The 22,548-nt window shown below is 51.5% G+C and overlaps 1 protein-coding gene across 5 annotated transcripts in view; it reads left to right on the forward strand.

The window, feature by feature from the left end:
• The first annotated feature begins 7,010 nt into the window (after positions 1-7,010).
• The window catches only part of PLEKHG4 (pleckstrin homology and RhoGEF domain containing G4), a 90,452-nt gene continuing 74,914 nt past the window's right edge, over positions 7,011-22,548 (forward strand). For 3 of the 5 annotated variants that reach the window (XR_011326557.1, XM_069793872.1, XM_069793876.1), the window contains exon 1: positions 7,011-7,393. Coding sequence is in view for 4 of the 5 variants with exons in the window: in XM_069793872.1 (XP_069649973.1) it covers positions 7,391-7,393 (3 nt within the window). In the remaining variant the exon portion in view is untranslated. The remainder of the gene's footprint in view (positions 7,394-22,548) is intronic. The other 2 variants (XM_069793875.1, XM_069793873.1) reach the window with 1 other exon arrangement.

The raw sequence follows: 22,548 nt of genomic DNA on the forward strand, positions 1-22,548 counted from the left end.
TAGGACCTGGGTGCTGGCCTTGGCTTTGCAAACTGTGGGGCAGAGACTGCAGCCAGTGGTTGGGGGGGTCCCCACTCCCCTGGAGCTGGGTGGTTGGAGCTGTCAGCCATCCCTCCTGGCAGGGCATAGTTGGATTTATGTTGCTTTTGGGAAGAGAAGGGATGGGTCTCCAGCTCTGAAATGTGTCCTAGCCCTTGTCTGGTAATGGTTGGTGCTTACTACCTGCTTGGGGAGTCTAGTAGAGGGCTGTATCTGCTTCTCTTGTTGTAGGCTGGGCAGGTATTTTGTGGGTGCTGGTTGCTCAGGTGTGAGTTGGGTGCAGAGCAGGAACACAAGTGGGGCGCTCCTGGTGGTGCAGAGGCATGGAGGTGGGGGTGTCCGTCTGTCCTTGCAACCCGTGCTTTGTCAAGCAGACTTAGAAAGAGGAGCTGGTCCTGGCAGCTGCGACTGAGGATGGCATTTGTGGTAGCTGTGACGCCCTGTGCGCCATGTCTCCTGTGTCTGTGGGAGAGGGGCTTGGGAGTTGGCTGCTGGACTGGGGCAGGAAGGGTGTAGGTGCCTGCTGGCATGTCTAGCTAGGAGGTGAGCGTGCTGTCTTGGAGAGCACAGTAAAACATGTGCTGCGGGGACTAAATAGCAGGCAACATCACTACCAGCAGGGAAGGTAAACAGATGACTGTCTTATGCCATTAAATACATGGGATCTGGAGAGAGATGGGTTAGTTTTAGGCTGCTCTTCAGAGAAAGCCAATCTGTTCTTCTATTCAGAGATGGTGGTGAGTTTTGAAACAGCAGTCCTGAAACCACAGCTGGATTTTAAGCCAAGAGCACTTTGTCCTCAGGAAAGGCAGGCAGTCCCAAAACTCTAGGGAGACAAACAAGCAGCTCCTCTTAAAGGATTTAAGCTCTCAACCTGGTCCTCATCCACAGAGGTGTGCCCCTGCCTCGCTCTGTGTCTTACAGGTCTCTGTTCCAGGCTCTCGGGGGGTTTGGGGTCTTCCCTCCAGGGTGGTCCTGCCAACCAGTGCCCCTTCCTAGGGCTCAGAGCACCAGGATGCTGACACCCAGCACCCAAACAGGGAAGCCCACCCCAGTGGGGAAACATCTCAGTGTGTGCGCACTGTAAAGAAAACATGCCTGTTGGGAAGATGCTCAATCAGGGCAGGAGGCCTGGTTTCCATCCAAGCCCTGCTCCTACCCATGCTGGCTGCGTTCATGACTTTCACATAAGGAGAAGTCTCTGGAGGATGCTGTTGTATGGGCATTAACCTAAGAGCGGTGTGCAGCATGGCCACTTTGCAAGGCCTGGGGGCCACCCATGTCCCCCCACAAGAACTGCCCAAAGTTAAAGAAGCCCAAAGCTGCTCAGCCTGAGACAAGCGTCTTGGGCATAATCAGAAGCAGCACTTTGTCCTCTGGGCTCTGGCAGCTATCGATGCTAGTGCTGGGCTGTTGCTAAGCCGAGACCCTGGGCACTTGGGGATGCCTGGAGCAGGCATTAGACTAGCAAGTGCTCTGCGTGCATTGAGTCCCAACTGGCTTGTCTGGGGAAGACACCGTGTGTCATCAAGGTGTGCCTTCCTATCTGTGCAGAGAAGCTATAAGGCTGGCATTTGCCTGCTTGGATTGCTTCCCTGTGGGACTGTGTACTATGAGCTTCCACATGTGCTGCAGCAGGCCTGATGTGCGATTCTTTTATTTCCCCCCTACCCCGTGGCACACATGGGTATTTGAGATCTTTAAGTGGGATCTTCCTGACTTCTGTACCTATAAAAACATCTCCTGTAAAGCCTCCTAATGGTTAATGGCACGCCAGGTTTGCACATGGCACTGAACAACATCTTGAAGTGTAGCTGGAGACCTAGTAACTGAGTTGCTCCTGTTCCTTCAAATGGTGAGCGTGACCAGCTGTTGTTATGTAGTCTCTCCTCCAGTCCTTCTGGGAAATCACACCATGATTGTATTTCTGGCTTAAGAAATTTTTTCCCTAATCAGACTGGGCCTCACAAAGAGGTTGCCACTTAGTGGTAATTACTTGCTTTAGAAGCTGAATGTCTCCTGAGGATTGCAAATAGGGGATTATCAAATTAATTAGGTAAACCAAGATGTGCTTTTGTGAAGCCAAGGCTTGCTTTACTTGTGATCTGAAATAAAGGTTTAAATATTATTAAACTGCATACAACCTGCTCTTGTCTCCCTAATGGGAGAGAACTAGCTCTTTCCTGAAACATTGATATTGGTACAAAGGGCTGCTTGCAGCTCTACTTGCTGCAGTGCTTGTTGCTTTTCTTTGACAAAACCTGTTTCAAGCAAACACCTATCACTGGTCATAAGGCACCTGTTTGTGCTGAGTGGGGTCTAACGTGGCTTCTTGGTGGATTCCCATGCTTTTATAGGCTGCCAAGTGGAAGGGGAATGGGGTTCACAGTGGGTAGCTTGGTGGGATTGTAATGTACCTGTCTTCAGCTTCTACTTTCAGGGCACAGCTTAATCCATGGGACATCTGCATAGCCATATGGGGACATGGGAGCTGGCAGCAGAGCCCCAGTCCAGTCATGAGGAGATGCCTGGAAGTAGATTCAGAGGCATCCACTGATCAGTGGGTTAGCAGGTCCTGGAGTACTACTCTGCCACAGCCTGCTCCTGGGCTCTCCTTTCCCTTGGAAGTCCCTATGGACATAGGAGGTTCCCTATGCTGTGCTGAGGACTACACCAGTGATCATGCTAAGCTAACATGGAGTGCATGGGGGTGTTTTCCTAAGAGGTGTTGGCTGCTGCAGTGCAACCTAACTTGCATATTGCACAACTTCCCCTAGGTCAGAAGATGTCCTTATCTGGCATCTAAAACATCTGTCCTGTGTTTCTTCCAGCACAGCTGATTCCTATTCATAAAAGCATTGAGCTTTCCCCAATTTGCACAACTGAAAATAAGCAGAACTCTGCTAGCTTTGACTCGAAGGCAGAGGTCCTTTGCCTGCCTCCTACCTCTGCCTGTGCTCTCTCCCAGCTCTTATGGGGCTCTAGGTTGTGGTGCTGCTTCAGCAAGCACTTGAGAAATACTGCAGCTCCAGAAACCAGTTCAAACAAAGGCGAAGGGGGCAGAGGGGAAGGCGGGAAGAAATGTGGGTCTGAAGTTATGACCCCTGAAGTTTCAGAAGAGTTGGTGTACTGTCCCCCCTCCTATCCTCTCCTCTTTCAACTCTGAGGAGGTCCCACAGCCTTCAAAGTTTGGTTCCCCATCCTTCCCAATGTCAGCATTTGCTGCCTTTTGCCATATTTCACCTCTGGGAGAGATTGTCCTTAGCAGTACTCAGCTGCTGCTGCAGCCGGGTACCAAAGTGGTTCCCCTGGGGCAAAATTGCCCATTGGTCTGTGCAAAGGACCTGGGTCTGCTGGATGGGAAGCTGGAGCATGCGGATATCTGCTGGCAGAGCTGGGTGACAGCAACCTTTGGCAGTGGCTTCAGCAATTAAACCAACCCAGAGGAGAGCGCAGGCCTCATGCAAGAGCGAGGAGCTGCTCCTGTGAGGAGACAGTGAGAGACTGTGTTGGGGAACAAGCATGGCATTGTTGTCAGCCTCAGTCAAGAGGGGCTTTTTAACACCCACTGAAGTGCTGGCTACAGCTGTCTCCCATGTGCTTGTGCAGGAAATGGATCTACAATGCAGGAGAGGAGGGAAAGACCACTTTGCAATTTAAAAAAAAAAAAAGGCGAGCTATATTAGGATCCAGCCATGGGTAAACAGCAGTGCGATGTTCTCCTTAGTGCAGTGCCATGGCACAGGAAATCACATCACTGCCTCTGACTGGGATGGGGTTGAGCTGAACTTGGGCTCTTCAGCCTGGAAATCCTCAGTGGAGGAAGGTGCTCCTGAGCTTTGAGTGCAGTGTAGAAAAGGAGGGAGGCATGAGGTTGGGCTCTAAGCTGCTCTTGTGTTAGACAACCCGTTCCCCCTCTGCATCAGTAAATAAATACCTACAGCCATCGACTTTTCTGTATTGTGTTGGTTTGGGAACTTGTGGAGAGCTTTTGGTTGTCATGTCCAGAACCGAGCTGGCTGCTGCGCTGCAAAAAGTACATGCTAGTGGTTATATAGTTTGAGTATATGAGTGTTGGCTGTATGGTCTGGGGAGCACCTGGCTCTGTCCCTGGTCACGGGGATGGAAAATGGGATAGGAACCAGATCTGGGCTGTGTGTGCTTACGTGGTGCCCTCCTCACCTGTGTTCATGGGGATGCTGCAAACTCCTACAGCAGCCCCTGAAAGTGCCACTTTTCTCTTTCTGGCCCTCAGAGAGCTGGAATTAGGTGGCTTGACAGTGTCTTATCCTGCTGTGAAGTCAGAGCTAAAGGAGAAGGCAACCTTGTGCTCCCAGGCCTGTGCAAGCCACCTGAAGGGGTGAGGAAAGATGAAAGCTGCTCTCACCCTGGAGCTTCTGCCAGAGGTCTGGCTGAAGGAGACCTGACTGGTTCAGTAACAGTGCGGGAGCAGGTTCTCTGCTCCATCCCCATGGGCTCTCGGGTTGCCCCAGCCCTACCTGGGCCTGCATTGCCTTTCATGCCTGGGGAGTACACGTTTCTGTTTCAAAATGTGAGGTAGCTCCTGGCTTGTGCAGGACCCCTTCTGCAGGAGCCTGTGGGGTCCCTTTCAGCCCTGCAGCAGGCTTTCCAACAGGCTTTATACAACTGTTGGGGGCTTTGGCCCACTGCTGGAGTAGCCCTGAAGAGCCTAGTCTTGGTACCTAGGCTGCTGGCAGCTAGACTGCTTGGAGGCTTCCGATCTCTGCTCAGAGGCTGGTCCCCCTGCAGACCCCAAGGTATTTGCAGAGACTTTTTTGCTGGATAAGCATAGTCATGTGCAAGGAGTTGGGTTAGCCCTGGGCAGCCATGGCCTCCTGAAAGGACACCTCCATGTATTGTTGCAATTGGAGAAACAGCAAGGAGATTTCCATAAAACATCTGGGCATGAGAGGCATGGTGGATCTTTTCTACCTCCTTTCACTCTGTGCTGGGGGCCCTGCCTCCAACAGAAATAGCTCAGCACCTCTGATAGCACGAGGTTTGTCACGGCCAGCTCCGTGCTGTGTGTGCACTGGAGGGACATTGCTCTCTGTGCTCCCTTTCTTGGAGGTGGGGCAGTCCATAGAGAGGCTCCCAGCATCCATAGGAGGATGTTGCAAAGGTGTGGCCATGTTTGTGGGCTGGGAGATGTGTTTGGGGAACAGGTAAAGAGCAAAGATACTTTGAAAACTTAGCCTTGTGTAGATGGTGAAGTCTGGTTGGAGGCTCTGCTGGGGAAGTATGCCAGGTTCCTCATCCTCCTGCTGTGAATATGAGGGGGAAAGGAAGGCTCTTCTGCATCCACAGACAAGATCACAAATTCCTTTAGTTACTGTGGATGACAACAACTAGGTAGTGCCTGTGCTGGGTTAATACCCTTTGCATTGGCAGGGATGCTCTCCTTCACCCAGCTTGGGATTATCCGCTGATCTCACCTGACATGGGCTGGAGGTCCTCACTGCTATGGTGCACTGCAGACAGCACTGTGCTTTAGGGAGAAGGTGACTAGCTGTTAGAGGCTGTGGGGGAGCCTCTGCAAGCAAGGGATGTTTGAAAGACAAGCACTGAACAGTGAGGCAGCTGCTCAGCTCTGGTCCACTGTCAGTGTTGCATCCCCTTTTAGGAGGACATCTCTTTCTGCTTAAGGAAAGCAAACTGCAACCCTGCAGGGACTGTCATCTATCCTTGCTGCCCATACAAAATGCAACAGCACATCGAGCAGCTGGTGTATTGAATGGTTGGCTTTGGGACTGCTTGAACCCATGTTTGCTGGTTATGTCTGAAAACATGGCATGAGGCCATCATGTGTGGTGGGGTTTAGGGCCAACTGTTGGTAGTCCTCCCTGGGAGGGGAGTATCTGAAGGTGTTCTTGAGCTGAACCAGCCTGTGTGGGCTCTGCTGCTGGCCCTGTGGAGCAGGGCTTGGGAAAGCTGTGGGGGCCTGCCCCTTGAGCCAAGGTGGTGGAAATGTTTGGTAGCCATTGCTCCAGCTTCAGCAGGCAAGTACCCTGTGCTTCTCTACTGAGCTTGTCTATGCAGGGGATGTCTTCCCTCCTGCTGTAGGTCCACATGTCCTGCCTGAGTCATCCTTCCTCTTGGGATGAATTGGTTTGTGTGACCTCTCCCAGAAGCAGGGGCAGCCAGGTACCAGCACCGTGGCCTTTCTTGGTGGAGGGTCAGTCCCCACCGAGGCTGCCAAGACCACACGCTGCTCGGCCAAGGCTAGAGAGGCAGCTCCTGGTCCCAAGCCCTGCTGCCAGGCCCTGCACCTCATGTCCAGGGCTCTGAGGCTTTGCCTGTGTGTCACTTCCCGCCCCATTTCCCGTTACACAAAGCCTTTGTGTGTCAGCAGATCCTGGGATGCCCTGCGGCACCTGCCTCTCCCCTCCCTCTCCGCCTCTGTGGCTCTGCCCTTTCCCGTTGTCACTTCTGTAGGCTGCTGCCTGCCTGTTCGGTGACCTTCCCCACTGCTCCCACTGCTCGGGCAGTATTTTGGCCCCTGGCCATCTTAAACAATTAATGGAGGGGTGGAGAAACTTGCCATGTTAAATTACTTCCTCCTTTGGGAGGGGGTGAGGTCTCCACATCTCTCTCGCCTGATACCAATGCAGTTTGTTGCTGTTGCCTGAAGCGGTCACTGCCTCTCTGCTTTCCTTCTAGAAGTTAGAAAAACAGTATTTTGGAGCACTCTTTTTGTATTTCTCGGCGTTTTGCTTAACCTGCAGCGCTGCCTCAGGATCTTGTGGAGTGGAGGAACTTCTCCGGACTTAGAGAGAAGCAAGCCGAGAGGAGGTGGGGGGAGGATTTTGCTGGAAACCTCTTTGGGAAGCTGGAGACCTTCTCAGGATGCCTGCTGTGAGCTTGTTCTCCTCTAGCAGCTATTCAGATCTTCCCGCGCGAAGGCAGCTCCCTGCCACGAAGCATCTGCATTAAGCAGGTCTGTGCGGGGGCCAGGCGTGCTCTGAAGGACGCAGATAGTAGCGATGCCGTAACAAGCAGCCTGTGAGCGTTGCTGGCTCTGCCTGTGTCCGTAGGTCCCTGCAGGGCTGGGGAATGCAGCACCCTGCACTCGCTATGCCCCTCTGCCGTCTAGCGCTGGAGTTGGCTGTCAGAGAAACCTTCAAGGTCCCCTGCTTAGCCCTGGTAGTGTCATGAGTTAGATTAGTTGGAGCTGTGCTGGGGGCGGTGAGGGCTTGGATTACAGTCCAGAACTCAAAGTGCTTTGGTGGTTCACGTCGGAGGGGAAAGGAGACGCCCCGTCGCACACATGGAGGAAAAAGAGAAAAAACACTCCCTTTGGAAGTGAGGGGGAATAAAGGAGGCCGGCAACATGGTAAGGAAATCTCTGCGAAGGGCTCTTGCCCTGGGCACGAGCAGGGCTGCGCGGGATAGAGCTGCTATTGGGGCAGCCTGCCTGGAGCCAGTGCACGGTGCTAATGCCAGGAGTGGGAAACAGCTCTTCTGGCACTTCCTATTACTCGGATGGCACGCTGTACTCTGGGGTGCCAGCCCTGGATGGTGGCTGCAGGGACATGGGTCTCCCGTTGGCACTGACCCCCCGCGAGGTGCCTATTGGGGTACAGTCCTGGAGTGAGGAGCTGGGATGGGGCAGGTCAGGCAGGGCCCTGTCTTTTGGGCTGCCTGGATGCTGGGCTCTCCTCCTGCCCTTGCTCTTTGCCAGTCCTGCTCCGGGGCTGTGGGCACTGCCCCCTTGCAGAGCCTGGGGAAGGGGAGAGCATTGGCTTCTTTTCTTCTGCCCAGGGTGGGCATCCAGGGGTTCAGAGAAACCCCTGAAGCTGGACAGGGATCCTTCCCTTTCAGTGTCAAGTTCTGCATGTGTGGATCCTTGTTTGGGGAGGGGATAGATGGGAGCAGAGCATCCCATCTCCCTGGGTGTGGTGCCACCCTGCAAACAGAGGTGCCCAGCCCCGGGGTGGCAGAGGTTGGAGGGATTGTTAGCCCTGTGGCACCCAGTGAGCACCAGTCTGGCTTCTGATGGTTTGTTCCTGGGCTCAGGCTGGGATCCATGTGCCCAGCAGCCCTAAATCTCTTGGAGCTGCTTCTCCAGCAGAGGGAACAAAGTCTGAGGGGGGGACAAGCAGCTTGCATTGCTGCTGTGCCTAGCAGTGACTTGTGTTTTCTTAAAAATTCAGCTTCTGGGCTTGGAGAAGCTTGGCTTTCATTGAAGGATGACTTGCCCAACTTTTGGCTTCTGCAACCTGAGCTAAGCTCATGGACCCACGTCTCTTCCCTTTGCCACCCTCCAGCTCCTCTGCCAAGGACCCCATGGCTCCCTGTACCCTCACGTGGCCATGTCAGAGCCGTGGTGTGCTCTCCTCTCCTATCCTGCTGTGGAGGCCTGCAGGCATCTCACTTCTTCCACTTCTCTACCCCAGTCAGGAGACCTCTTTCCCCTCACCCTATGCCTAGTATGTTCCTGGCAATTTCTGGTCTATGCTGGTTATTGTATGAAGTTGAAATCAAACGAGAGCACTGTTTGGGGCTGTGCAGGGTGGGTGCCATCCCTTGCAGCCCTACTGCATTTTGCCATAGGGGCTGGAGCAGCACTTGTGATCTCTGCTCTGGGAGGCCTGAGGCAGAGACCGGCTGCTGCTACTCTGCTGCAAACCAGAGGTGACTTTCTGATTCCCAGGTGCTTCATCGCAGTTCAGGTCCTTCACCTTGTTCTAATGTGTGATGCAAAAGCTGTCTGAAGCAGGGGCCTTTGTGCAGAGCAGTGCTGTGGCCAGTCAAGGTGCCACAGTGGGTTGTGGGGGGGCAGGGACCATGCATCACTGCTGAGGAGGGATCATGTGCCTCTCAGTGCTGAGTTCAGGCTTGGTGGCTGCAAGGAGCAGGAACCAGAGGCCAAGTTGCCACAGACCCAGCACTGGGCACTGGCCACACTGTGGACACCTGCGATCCGTTGCGGGTGTCCGTTCCTAATGCCATAGTAGAGAGTTCGGGAGGTGTGATCTGTGAGCGGCCAAGTTGTGACTGTAGCTCCAAGCTGTTCTGTTTGACTTGAGTTTTGGTGTCCTGGTGAATCAACCAAACCCTGCAGGCAACAGATTTGGATCTAAGTGAATGTGGGTCATTCTTGTTGAATGACAAGAGTCAACAGAGTCTGTTGGCCTGCACGAGGCTTCCCCATGGCTGCTGGCAGTCCACAGGACTCTAAGGCTTGGCTCCTGATGGAGCTCTGGCACTGTGCAGCTGCTGGCTGCCCTGTTCTGTGTGAGGCAGGTGATTCCTCTTCAAGGGGTGTCTGTCATGTTTCAGTGTTAGGGATGATGTGGTGGAGGATGCCTAAAACACCAAATGTGTAAGGTGCCTTAGGCCGAAGTAGCCCACTTCCACTAGAACTGACTTGCAGCTGTGAAAGCCCCATGGTGTGAGCAAGGCAGGAGCCTGACAGGGCTCTGTCTACTCTGCTTGTCCCACTGTGGCTTTCACGGCTGAGGATCTGCCCTCACTCCCTGGTAGGGATTTCTCCTTCATGGGAGAAGGAGTGGGTTTCACCATGCCTGGTGCCTGCTGCTGGATGGGGTACAGGAGACGGTCAGGGCGTATGGCTGGACCACAGTGCGCCTGTATTGGGTACCCCACCACACAAACCCAATACAGCACCACGCTTGAGGAATAGTTTCCACCCAAGCAGGTGCACAACCCTGTGCTCTTGGGTGGGTTGGTTGGAGGCAAAGCAAGCAGTAGCCCTGCTTCTCCATGGTGCAGAGGTCTAGTTCCCAGCCTCTGTTCCCACGTTGTGAGGGACAGCTTCCTCTCCAGGAAATTGCTCAAGCTGCAGCAGCTGGCCAGGGAGCCCAGGGCTGCTTTTCCACCCTTGCTAGGGTGAATGCTGCTGCTCTTCAATGGTAGCTGGGGCACTGTGGACTCAGCATGTGAATTCAGCAATGCTCCTGCAGCTGTGCGCCTTGGACTTGCCTGGGCTACTCCTCCCATGTGGTGGCATGCTCCAAGTCTCCAGTCATCACACAGACATGTAAAGCAGAAACTGTGTGTATCACAAGATGTGCAAATGCTGGTGTCTTCCTGCAGAGAAGTTCAAGTGGCACCTCTGTGCTGGCAGGAGAGAGGATGGGTTTCAGCAGAAAATACAGTCTTTCCTTCATCCTTTGGTTATGTCTTCTCCAGGGGTGGTAAGGAAATGAGTCTGGGAATCACAAAGAGCTTTAAGCATTGGGAATCTTCTTTCTTTATTTCTGTGCCAAAGCCACGAGCAAGATGCTGGAACACAGACAAAGCCCAGAGATGTAATCCTGAGCACATGGAAGTGGTCTGAAAGCATCTTCTCTGGGGTAACAAGGATGACAACTTGTGCATTTTGCCCAGCTTCTTTCCAAAAACACTGGGCAGGTGATCATGCTCTTCATTTTCACAATAAAAATAATGGCTATATGCAGGTGACAGGCCAGCTGCATCCATGTATCTCTGCTGAGCAATCACCAAATGCATTCTAGTACCAGGTAGGAATGCAAACCAGCAAGTGTTTATGGTGAGAGGCTGCAGGTGTCCAAGGAGGACTGTATGCTGAGTGATGGTGCTTATTTTCTGAAAATCAGCATCCTGTAGCATAACCACCTCTTGTCATGCTGCTGGCCATCTACCTGCATGTGCAGTCAGCCCTGAGGGCATACCTGGCTAGCAAAAGAGATCATAACTTGAGAGCCTTGTGAGCATCTTGCTGCTGGCCGCTTCAGAAAAGATAGCCAGCCAGCATGTCTGCTTCTAAATACTATAGCACAGTCACAGCTCCTCAGCTCCCGGAGCCTAATCTTGTAGCTTCACCTCAAACATAACCCTGTCTAAAACAGATCTGAGCAAAACTAAACCATCCTACAGGCTGTGGGCACGGCCTAAACCTGAGTATTTGTGCTGAGTGTGGGTGGAAGTCACAGACACAGGGGCTACAGACCCCTTTAATACCGAAGTGCTGAAAAATCCCTGTTAAAACAGTCAAAGTATCTTCTGCAGAAGCTATAAACTCAACCTACCTATGGGCACTCAATATCAGAGCACCTTTTGTTCCTATTCCTGGCTCTCTACCCATGAGGGAACCCCCTGTTCCTGTCCTGCGGAGCTCAACATAGCCAAGGTCTGAAGAAGTGAGTAGAGACAGCAGGATGGGATGTGTTGCTGACTGAAGAGCAATAAAAAGCAAGGATAGCCTGCTAGGGTAAGCTGCCCACTTCTGGTGGTGGGATGCTCTGTGCTTTCTACACCACTCATGATACCTGGGTTGCAAATCGGAGAAGTGAATGGACGTGCCCTTGTTGATTCTGCAGGCTTGACTGTGCTAATACCTCTCTGCCGCACGGAGTGCCTCATCTCTGTTGGCTGGCCTAGCCTTTCATTAAAAAAAGAACAAAAAAATGGGGCCTTTCTTGTGGTAAGTGCTCCTGGCTGGTTTCATACGTATCCCATTTTTTGCATCACTGGACACCAAGCTGAAACTTCCAAGATCAAAGCAGCACAGAATTAATCTGAAAGTCTTTCCTTCTGCTCAGATTTACCATCCTGCCATCAGGCTGGGATGCCCAGGATGAACCCTTGCTCCAGCTGGTGCAACCAGCTATTGATTTGAATGGAATCAAATGGCTCAGCTGAAGAGAAATGGGTACCAGATGAAGACTTCCATGTGCTCCTCCTCGACATTGGTGGATGCGGTAGAGGGGAGCCTCCATGGGACCTTATGGTTACCCCCAATGGGACACGATGCTGTGGCTGGCTGGTGGTTTGTGTGGTGCAAAGAAAAGCTGCAGGAGTTCTGCTGATCTGAGCTAGGTGTCCACCTTGAGCTTTGCAGCCTGCGTTAGGTGTGGCAGTGTTTGCAGGAGACAGAGCTGTGAGGTTTCCTGAGCAGGTTCCTTCAGGAGGATACTTTCCCTCAGGCTGCCTGTCAAATTTCAGTGGCTCCCAACAAAAACGTAGTGCTGCTGAGCCTCCAACATGGTTAAAGGATGTGGATTATTTGCTGTCTGTTGTCATCTTTCTGAATACATTTACCTTTTGAACAAGGTCCTTCTCATATGCTCGGGAGGCTGGTATGCAGACCCGTTAATGGATCAAGGGGAAAAATGCCTGTGGATGTATTTTCCTTTGTGTTTGGGCTTATAACCACCCACGTTTTGGCATACATCCCTTCTACGCACAAAGATGTCTTTTAGAAATCTCTAGTTAAATCTCCACCCTCCTTTGATATGTATGGAAATAATGGGACACGTGAGACTGTTTTCTGTTTTTTAAAAAAGCTATAAAGAGAGTAACTTTAAAAGCCTGTGTTTACTCCTTTCTAACTCAGGAGTTTAGTAAAAGCAATGCACTGAATTTATGACTGAGTTACTTAGCTTTCCTGGAGGCATGCATTTAGCGCTGTATCTGAGTATAGGGGAAATGTTTTCATTTGACTCTAAGTCCCAGGCTTGGCTGCTCAGGGGCAGGAGAGCTTGAGCACATGTGTTTCTGTTCCCCAGTGAGGTCAGAGAGTCTTGGAGCAAATCTGGGTCCCTCTGCCCAGGAGTACTTTTCCCTGCGTGGCATAGACCGATGCTTCTTGCAGTGACCCAGGGCTGAGCTGGCATAACCATGGCCATCTCTGGGCTGCCTGCTCTGTCCTTCTGGCTGATCCTTCCTCACAGCCTCTTCCTCAGAGGTGGCATCTGATTGCTGTTGGCAGCTGCTTTCTCATATCAAAGGTGTGTGGGGATGTGGTCCTTCAAGGAAGGTCCTTGCACACTTATTGTTTTCTCATGCGATCAGCCAGCCCCTCCTGGAATTGCAGCTTGGCTTCAGAGCGGTTTCTGTCCCCTGACATAGCAGGACTTGTATTTCATGAGCACATGGTAATACAGCATGTTTAAGGCCAGCAGGAACTATGGCTCATCTGTTACGGGATGCTGGGACCATGGAGTGTTACCTAGCTCCCACACTGAGGCTGGGAGCTCTAACGAAAACATGACCTTTTCTTAGTGGCATCCACCCTCAATTATGGAGGCTGCAAGACATGGAGAACCCACCAGTCCCCGTGGGAGTCTGTCCAGCAGCTCATGCACCTTGCAGAGGAAGGGGTGAGATCTGAACATGAGCTGAACATGCAGAACGCGTGCAATGCTGGCACATAAGTAATAATCTAAATGCTGATCCTGTGAATATCGTTTCTGGCACTCATCAGCTGTCCTGCTGAAGGATTATCATTTTCTCTTTGAGCACAGGAGGCTGCCCATCTGTTGTAAGATGCCCCCAGATGGGTGTCTGAACACAAGGTGTTGGCTATGGCTTAATGCCTCTGACTAAAAGGTGTTAAAATGAGCCGACCTGTTTGGCTAAGAACTTACTGAGGGTATTTTATAGCAGGCTGGTACAAACAAGTCTTTCATTTCCCTAGAGTGTCCTGTTATTTGGTAGGTGTTAGGCACAAATGGTAAAGGGTACAAGATGCTACTGCTCGGGTTAGTTTGCCAGATGGATGCCAATGCCTGAAGTTGAGAGTGGAGCAAATACTGTAACTAATAAGAAAATGAATGAGATCAAGCAATTCTCTTGGGTAGCAGAGAGAAAGATTTTTAGTGCATTTCCTAGAAGAGCCCTGTAAAGAAAGGGAGTCTGCTGTAATGTCCCAGGACTTGTCTTGTGTAGAAGTGGCTTGGGACATTCTTGACTCTGTCTGTGATATCTCAGAGCATTTAGCAAGCCTTGTCTGGGCCTGTTGTAGGAGTGTGACACTTTGAACATGGAGATCCCTGGCTGGACCATGGCATATGGTGCCATGGCCAGACTGTTGGTGCCCAAGCCAGGACAGCCCGTGCAGTCTGGTGGTGGGAGAGAAGAGGGGCGCAGCTCTGCCATGGGGAGTCTCAGGGAGGCATATGTAGCTAACACTGGGCAATGAAACCACAGCTGCCACATGCTTACACTCTTCCAGCATGGGTCTGTTGCTGGGAAGGGTGTTTTAAAAGTACCCAGAGCTTTGCATCACACTGAGTACAGCTTTGTTAATTAATTGCATGGTTAGATCTATGCCAATGATATTTTAAAAAAATCTGTGCTTAGACAGTTATTTCAGATTAAGGACTTAATCCTTTGATTAAACTAAACCAAAATAAGCTGGTCTCCAGCTGTAGGATGGTGTTTTATACACAGCTCTTCCCAGCCACTTGCAGGCCCTCGTTTCAGCTGGAAGATGTCTGTTTAAGGACAGGGCTTTGGTCTCTTCTCTCACATGCCCTCTAAACACCGATATCATCTGCCTGATCTATTGCTAATAGAAAGTAACAGGCCTTTGGGAGCAGGGTCTCATTCCCTGCTCTGGATAAGACCTACTTTCTGCTCAGTTTATCGAGAGCTCAGTTACAAGTGGGACATGTCCCTGTGAGGAAAGGCTTAGCTCCATTTCCCAGTTCTGCTCCTCTCTGGCTACAAAATGACTTTCCTGGATTGTGGGTGAGTGTTTCATCCCCAGTTTGGCCTCTCTAACCTGTTCAGCAGTTGTCAGCAGCTTTTCTGATGTGTTGGGTGTTGCACAGACAAAGGAGAAAGGCATAGGCCCTGCTCCAGAGCAGCTGGAGTATGAAAACATAAAGGAAAGGGTAGAGAGGAGTAACGTGAATAGAGAGCTCTGGTGGGAAGAGGTGCTGGACTGCTATGCCCGATTGCACGTGATGCCATTTCCTTTGGGGAGCCATGTTTGGTCAGGCTGGCTCCTCATCCAGGTCAGGCGATGGTCAAACAGCAGAAAGCTTGCTGTGCAAGCTGCTGCATGCATCTAGCTTCCCTTGGGGGCATGTATAAGTGGAGGGCTGGGGAAGGCCCTGCTTCTCCAGGTGCGTGGGCTTTGCTCTCTGAAGGGCTGCACCAGGATATGTCTTTGGTAAGGATGAATATTGGGGTTAGGGTATGCTAAGAGCAGGTTTGCTTCTTGCGTTGCTGTATCAGACCTGTTGACCATCCTGCTGGGCTGCAGGGGTCTCAGGCAGGGGATCAGGCTCAAGTGACTGTTGCTGGTCCTGTTGCCATATGCCAGCGTCCATGTTTGGCCACCTGAAGCATGGTACAGAGCCACGGACACGGCTGCCTGTACCAGGTTGCCTCTGCCCTCTACTACTGCCTGAATTTTGCCCTGGCATGAGGACAGCATTGATATAGCTGTGCACTAGCTCCAAAGCTCGAGGCTCGCAGGAGGTCACGCTTTGCTTTCAAAGCAATCTGGGATGTCCCCCTTGAGTGAAAACAAACCAGCCCTGCGCTGGCGGGGTGATCGCTTAGCTTTGGGCCTGCCTTTCACCAGCTGAACACGTCCAGACCTACAGCATGCGCAGAAGCGGGACCTCAGAGCCGAAAAGCAAATACATCATTTTTCCTTTTGTTTAATTAAATGAGAGATCATGAGTTAATCGCTTCCAAGCACTTGTTTTCCTGCAGTGCCTGGAATGATAATCCCGCGCGCTGCCCAGTAGGAGCTGCTTTGGCTGCTGCAGCCGTGTCAACCCAGAGAAGGGCTGGGGGAACAGAGGGAGGCATCTGGAAATGATTCTCTGAGCTCTGTCTGCGGAGCACCACTCCCTGCAAGGCTGTAGGAGCTAGTTTATCTACAGGCTGTGGAACTATCCTGCCTGCCCCAGCAGCAGGGGAGCCAAGCCGGGCTACAGCCATACCCCGCACAAGGGATCCCATGGTGGCATGCAGAAGGCAGCTCGCTCTTGGAGGTACAGCCTGTGAGCGAAGCTGGTCTGGGTGAGATTGCAAACATTTTCCTCCCAAGTGGAACTGGGTGCTGTGCTTTTCTCCCTGAAAAGCCTAAAACAATAGCCCAAAAAGCAGGTAGAGCCGTTCCTGGTTATCTCACAGGAAGGTTGTGTAATTACAGCAGTGGAAATGCTTACCTCTATAGCTGCACCACTTAATAGTACGTTATTTTAGTGAAAATATCCAAAGGCAGGCTGGGTGCTGAAGGCAAGTGCCCTCCTCCCAGCCTCCCCCTGAGCCTTGGAGTGCACAGCAGAGGGGGGAGCTGGCACTTGCTCTGGGAAGATTTTTCTCTCTTGAACTCATTGCCGCTGTGATTAGAGCGGCTCAGGAAATGGGGCTGGGAGGGTTCTCCTCCCTGCAGAAATGGAGTGGGAAATCTCAAATTTTGTCAGAAAAACAAGCCTTGTTTTTAGCCAAAGACCTTTTTGAACGGAGAAACATCTTGTTTTTAAAGGCAAAGTGGCCTGGCTTTCAGCTTTGTGTCAGAAAGTGGAAAGGCTTTGTGGAAAGCCCAGAGGTCTGTTTTTACTGGAAATGAGGTTTCTCACGTCAGCTGAGAACTGAGCAGCCCCAGCCAAACGGCGCAGCACAGCAGCCTTTGCTGGTGGAGGGACCAGCTAACCCAGCCCTGCTCAGCGCCTGCTGTGTGCTCCTTTTCCCCCAGTCGCAAAGCTGGCTGGGGGCCACGGGCAGGCGCTGCGCTGCGATGCTTGGGGCTCTGCCTCTTCCCAGTTTTGCTGTTATTTCTGCTTTCCAGTTCTGGGGTGTGGGAGGGTTGGGTCATCTCTTCCCCTCATCTTTGCAGGCTCTGGTCTCCTCTGTCTTGCCTTCACACTGTCTGTCGGTACCTGGGCAAGAGGGGAGAAAGTAAGTGCGTGCAGGACGTGGCCAGGCTCCGGGCAGCCGGCAGAAGGAGGGCAAAGTTGTGGGAGCTCTTGGCAAGGCCTCCCTGCTGAGTGGGAGCCGAGACGCTCGGTGAGTCAGAGCTGGGCGTACCATAGGCACTGCTTACTGTGCTCGCAGCCTCTCTGAGCTCTGCTCCACCACCCAGCTATGCTCCTTGCTCTGCCAAGCCACAGCAAGCACTGGATTTAACTGGGGCACATTGGGATATGTAGTTTCATTCTTTGGCTGCTCAGATGGAGGTCTAGGTTTCTCAGAGCAGAGCTGCAGATCCTTTAGTTAAATTCCTGCCACAAGATGAATCCTCAGCACATTACATCGGCCAGTCCAGCCCGCTACAAAGGAGCGTTGTCTGCCGTAAGTCATGGATTAGCCAAACAGTTAGTCTGGTCTCACCATACTGATGTTTTGCAGGAGTCTTCAGACAGTATCTGGGCTGTCAGCAATGAAGATCTATGCCTCTTCATGTCCTTCTTGACCAAGACTTGGTGTTCTGTAGACAAAATTCTTAAGCAAGACACTGACTTCTTAGCAAGGTGCTTGGGTGAGTTGTAGGGAAAATGCTGCCAAGACTTTGTGGGCCCAGGTGGGTCCAGCAGCATTGCAGCCCTTCCCTGCACCAACTTGCGTTGTCCTGAGCCACTTGGATTGCTGTCCCAGGCACTTGCTGGGAGAGTGCAGGTATTCTGATGCTGCGCAAGGTGTGTAGCCCTGGGGATCTTCTCTCTGCTCCCCGCACAGGCTGACTTCTTTTTCTCCAAATGCATAGGAGGCTCTGCAGGGTTCAGACTTAATTGGTGAGCAGCAGGTCCCAAAGAGGAAGAAGCTGACTCCTGAGTCAGAAAGAAATGTAGCATGGCAGGAGTTCCCAGTGGCTGGAGCTGCTATGTAGCTCTCTCTGTGCCCACAAATGTAGGCTGAAAATTCAATCGGTGTATCTAGAAAAGCCCAAGAAGCTCCTGGTTACTCCAGATGCCTCTTGACAGGCTCCTCTCCCATCCTGCAGCAGCTGCTTGCACCAGGAGAGGTATGCATGTCCCCTGAGCAGGGTTGTAACTGATCCTGGGCTCCTCTTCCTGCTGCCTGCTTGTTAGTCCTGGCCTGGGGCTTCTGCCCAGGCACTTGCAACCTCATCTCTTGCTGAGTCCTGGTTCTTGCTGCAGTTTGTGATGGGGAGAGAGGCTCTTAGGACTGAGCAGCAGAGCTTTGCCGCAGCAGTCTTTATCCCTTTATTCATTTCACAGCATCTGTGGCTCCCGTTATATCAGCGGGGTGGCACCCCACTCATTTCTGCCCCCATTCTGACCCAAGCTCTCTGCCAGGTGTGAAACCCTCCTGGGCTTTCCCTTCTCCCCAGCCCTCCCTGGTGGAACCATGCTGGGTTGTTCCCATCATACAGCTCTGCCCGCAGAGTCCAGCCTGTCCCCACATGCCTCTTTCCTCTTCCCTCGCTGTGTGCTCCAGCCCCTGCACCGGCAGCCGGCTCCCAGCTGAGGAGCAGTGAAAGCCGGTATGGCCGGACGTGACCTTAACCTGGGCTTTATTTAGCACCTTGATTTATAGAGGAGTTATTTTAAAAGCATGTTTTTCTTTCGGGAGGTGTGGTGAGCTTGTTGCGGAGTGATGGCAGGGAGCTGGAGTTCATAGGTCCTCCCGTGCTATTGACAAAGAAGCATTTGAGTCCCAAGACACATTTTGCTTGGGGAGATACTCTCTGGCTTGGTTGGAAAGCGCTCCTGTTTGCCTTTGTGCTGGGTGGCTGAAAAGGAGCAAGTGTCCAGGACCTTTCCCGTGAGGGGTATGTGGCAATACTGTTGGAGACAGAGAAGCCTGAAATTTGCAGTCCCTGAAGGAGGCTGCTTTCTCCAGGAGGCTCCTGTGCTGGGCTCTGCCAGCTCTTGGGGGCTGCTATAGGCTGGCTGAAGTGGAAGCCTGCAGGGCAGGAGTGCCCTCTCCTTGGATTCTTGCTGGGTTTAGCTTGTTCTCCTCCTCTCCAGAAGCTGTCCCCCCATCCTGGGTCGCAGAGGTTTTTTCCTCATGCCTGCTGGGGGTTGCATTGCCTGCTTGAGATAAGTAAGGGGTGTGGTTTGTAGGTAGGGCGGGCCCTAGACTTCAGGTTTATCAGCCTCTGGAGCACAGGATGCTATCCCCTTCTCTTGCTGTCTTGAGCTGGTTCATACGAGTTCCCTGTGCCTCTAAACCATGGCTCCTCCACACTTGTGGCAGCAGACGCTGCCCGCAGGCTAGATGTGTGAGGCTGGCCGTCTGTGCTCCGGCGTTAAACAGGACCATGCAGCCAGCTTCTTGCAGCCCTTGCTGAGGCCCTTTCCTCAGGCTACTCTGCAATCTGAGAAGTTAATTAGCACAAATAAGCAGCCCCATCCCTAGGATTGTGAGCTGGTTTAATGAGTCTGTGATCAGAGGCGAATCTGCTGCTTTTGCAGGCTCCAAGCTGTGCCATGTTTCACCCTCTGTGTTTCAAGGTAACTTCTGAGGCTCTGCCACCTGTGCAGGACCTATCCCCAGAATACCACCCTGGGTGGTGGGAGCACTGAAAAGCAAGTATTGCCTCTGTGTTCATCTGCGGCACACTTGAGGCTGCATCCATCCTTGCTCTGTAGCTGCCCAAGAATGCTGGTGCTACAGTCACATGCAGCATGATGGGATGTATGAATTTGCTCCCACGTTGGGGGCTTTTTATATGGAATTAGCAGAGAGATTGGTGAAAACATCTCCTCTTTATACCAAATGGTAGGGGTTGAAACCTTCTCTCTGTCCCTTCAAAGCTTGCACAGCTACCATGGCTTTGTGGTGTAGTCCAGCCAGAGAGAGAGAAAGCCTCTGTGCTAAGGAGCGTGCTCTTAGCACTGAACTACAGTTAGCAATGGCTACAGGCTGTGGTTATTCTGTATTTTACTAAAGGAAGGATAATATACAATTTGGTTTATTTTAACCATATAAAGGATTTTTGATTCGGTGCCAATAATTGTCTTGTGAAGGTTTTGCTAAGGCAGCAGGAATGGTGTGAGAACCTTAGAGTGATGCACTGACTCGTGCAAATATTTTTACTTCTTTGTTTTATTTGCAATAGTAAACATAACAAATTTCATTTGGGGAGGCTTGATATCTGAAAGAATTTTGCTCAAGCGGGGTATGGGGGCAGAAGTGGCACAGAACCAACCCCAGCTGTTTTTGACTGATATTTTGAACTTGTGGACTGTGGAGGATCATAGGGAAATTGTTGTCAAATGTTACCAGCAGTAATGCTACTGTGATAGCACCCAAGCACTTGGCTGGGTTCTCTGTGGTGGCTGGTGCTGGGTCAGAGAGCACCTGTGTGAAGGCCAGTTTTATCTGACAAGGGCACAGGTACTTTCTGGGACAGGTTGGTGTCAACAGAGGTTACTGGAGCTGCGTTTGCCTTCAGATGGCTGCACTTGGCCTCTCTCTGTCATTTAACAAGAGTGTGGGAGATGAACGATGTGTAATGTTCAGTGTGTTATATCAATACTTAGCAATATTATTAATATGTCCAATTATAAGAGGCTTCATGGTGGACTTGGTACCTGTTTCCCTACCCTACAGCCCCCTCCATGCCTTTTTAGCAGGTCCAGGTTACAATGTAAAGGGAACATTTCTTTAGGCTGTTGTCTTGGGTCTGTACAACTCATCCTGCAGTTTGTATTGGTCTGCTTTCTCTTATGTTTCCTGAACGCCGATGAGTTCTTCCCTCATACCCTGCATGGGGATGGTCTTGACCGGAAATGTGCAGAGAGCTCCAGGCTGCTGCACAAAGCAGGCTGACTATCAGCTCTTTGCAGTTTTCTCTTGATCTGCACAGTATCTAGTGGAAGATTTTTCTCTGAAGACCTGTTCCTGCAGAGAAGGAAGTGCCTAGGAACTTCCAGGCTTTTAATTTCAATTAATGGAATAAAAGTTGAGATTTTATATTCTTCTTTTATAAGTGGAAAGAAGCTTGTTTAGAACAGCCTTCTCCTCCTGTTTAGGATTGGGGTTAAATGCTTTGTCCTAGCATTCAATGCTTGGAAGTGTGCACATAGGGCTCCTGCTTTTTGAGTCCTTGGGTTAAGAATATGAAAAATAGCTCCTTAACCTCTGTTTATCTGGTTGCATTGACCTTAAGGGGTATTGCAGGAGGCAGCTGGTCTCTTGGAAGAGTTGCAAACACCTCAGGAGCCTGCTGCCATTTAGCCTTGCTTGTTGCTGACATCAGGAGAAACAGTAATGAAGCAGTGCCATGCCACGGGCAGTGTGTGGTTTGCCTGTCACCCGCGTTCTGCCAGCTTGGTGCAGGCAGGGATTGTGGAGGCATTGCCTGGGCGTTCTAATCTCTCCTGTGCAGTCCCGCAGGCTGTCCTACAGGAAGGCTTTACAACAGAGCAGCAAGTTTATATTGTGCTTAAAACACCCAACCCTCTAAAGGAGGAATTTAAAGATTGTTTTGCTGCGAAAGATGGGAAGGCTTGCGTGAGGAGCATCACCTCTGCTCTGGCTGCAGGTCAGTTCAGGCTTGCTCTGAGACTGTTGCATTTTCTCAAGCCAGTGAAAGTATCTGGAGTGATGAACATGTGCTCCCTTGGAGTGGAAGAAGCAAAATGGTTTGCTTCCTCCTGACCCCTTCATCCTACTGTTCCCCGGTGGCAGTGTAAACTGTTGTGGCACTGCTTTGTTTAACTTTCTCTCCCAATCTTGCTGTGGGACTGAGGTATGTTTTCAGGCATGTCCATGCAGCTGTTCCTGTTCTGCAGGAGGCTGTAGGCCAGCGGCTGAAATGCTTTTCTTGTTTCTAGTGAAGGGAGGTGGATTTGGATCAGATGAGGATCTGGCCAGACACCTGAGTAAACTTTCATTTGGTTTTGTGGCAAAACTCACTCCCCCTGGCTGTTAGCTAGCCAGAGGGTCCCCTCTAAAACAGAAGGGAAAGGAGGGTTCCTGATCCTGTCTCCAGATGTGTCCAGATTTATTTTTTTTATTATTAGTTTTTGGCAAGCTCTCTTGACTTACACCCATGCAATAGATCAGAATTTGGCCTTTAGCACTGGAACTGATCCTGATACTGTAGGCAGGCTCTGGCTGGCAGGCTGTCCAGAAAGAAGCTAGAAAAGTAGGGAAGGCATTGCCTCTGAACCCTGGACAGGAAACGGGCATCCTATGTATTGATGCGCGTGCTCAGGCACCAAAGGCCACCCTGTTCAGACGCAGGCTGCGGATCCTGTTGTGAGGCATCTCTCACTGCAGAAAATTCCTGGCTCCCAGAGTGAGCCTTTCATGAGAGCCAAACAGCTTTGAATAATGAGGAATCGCACTGGTGAGCAGCTTTCTCCAGTACCAAACAGCTCCAGTAGCTTATCCTGTGCAGGCTGAAGCGATTCAGCCCAACTGTTGTCCCTGCAACTCCCCTTAGCCCACTGAAGAATATTAACACTGGGCTTTAATGTACCCAAGTGCTGGCCAGCATCTCCAGCCCTTGGTATCCGAAACATGGAACCCGCCGATCTGCCCACCCCATGAAACTCTCGCTCGCTTGCACGCACTCACGTGCTGTGGTAATGGTTTAATAGCAGCCCCACCCAGCGCAGTCAGGAGAAGGACTTGCTGCGTAAGCAAAAGCTGGGAAATCTCGCCGCTGTGCACAGCACTCTGCGAGCACTCTGCTCGGGTTTTGGGAGCGCTTTTTTGTGTTTACCTGGAGTTGGTGGTGCCAAAAGAAGCTAGAAAGGACAGCAGTTTGCTCCTTTGATCTTCTCTCTTCCTACGTTTGGAGATGGCTGTGCTCCTGGGTGTAGGGCTCATGAGGGC

Source organism: Haliaeetus albicilla, chromosome 10 (genome assembly GCF_947461875.1).
Source record: "Haliaeetus albicilla chromosome 10, bHalAlb1.1, whole genome shotgun sequence".
NCBI classification, from domain to species: Eukaryota; Metazoa; Chordata; class Aves; order Accipitriformes; family Accipitridae; genus Haliaeetus; species Haliaeetus albicilla.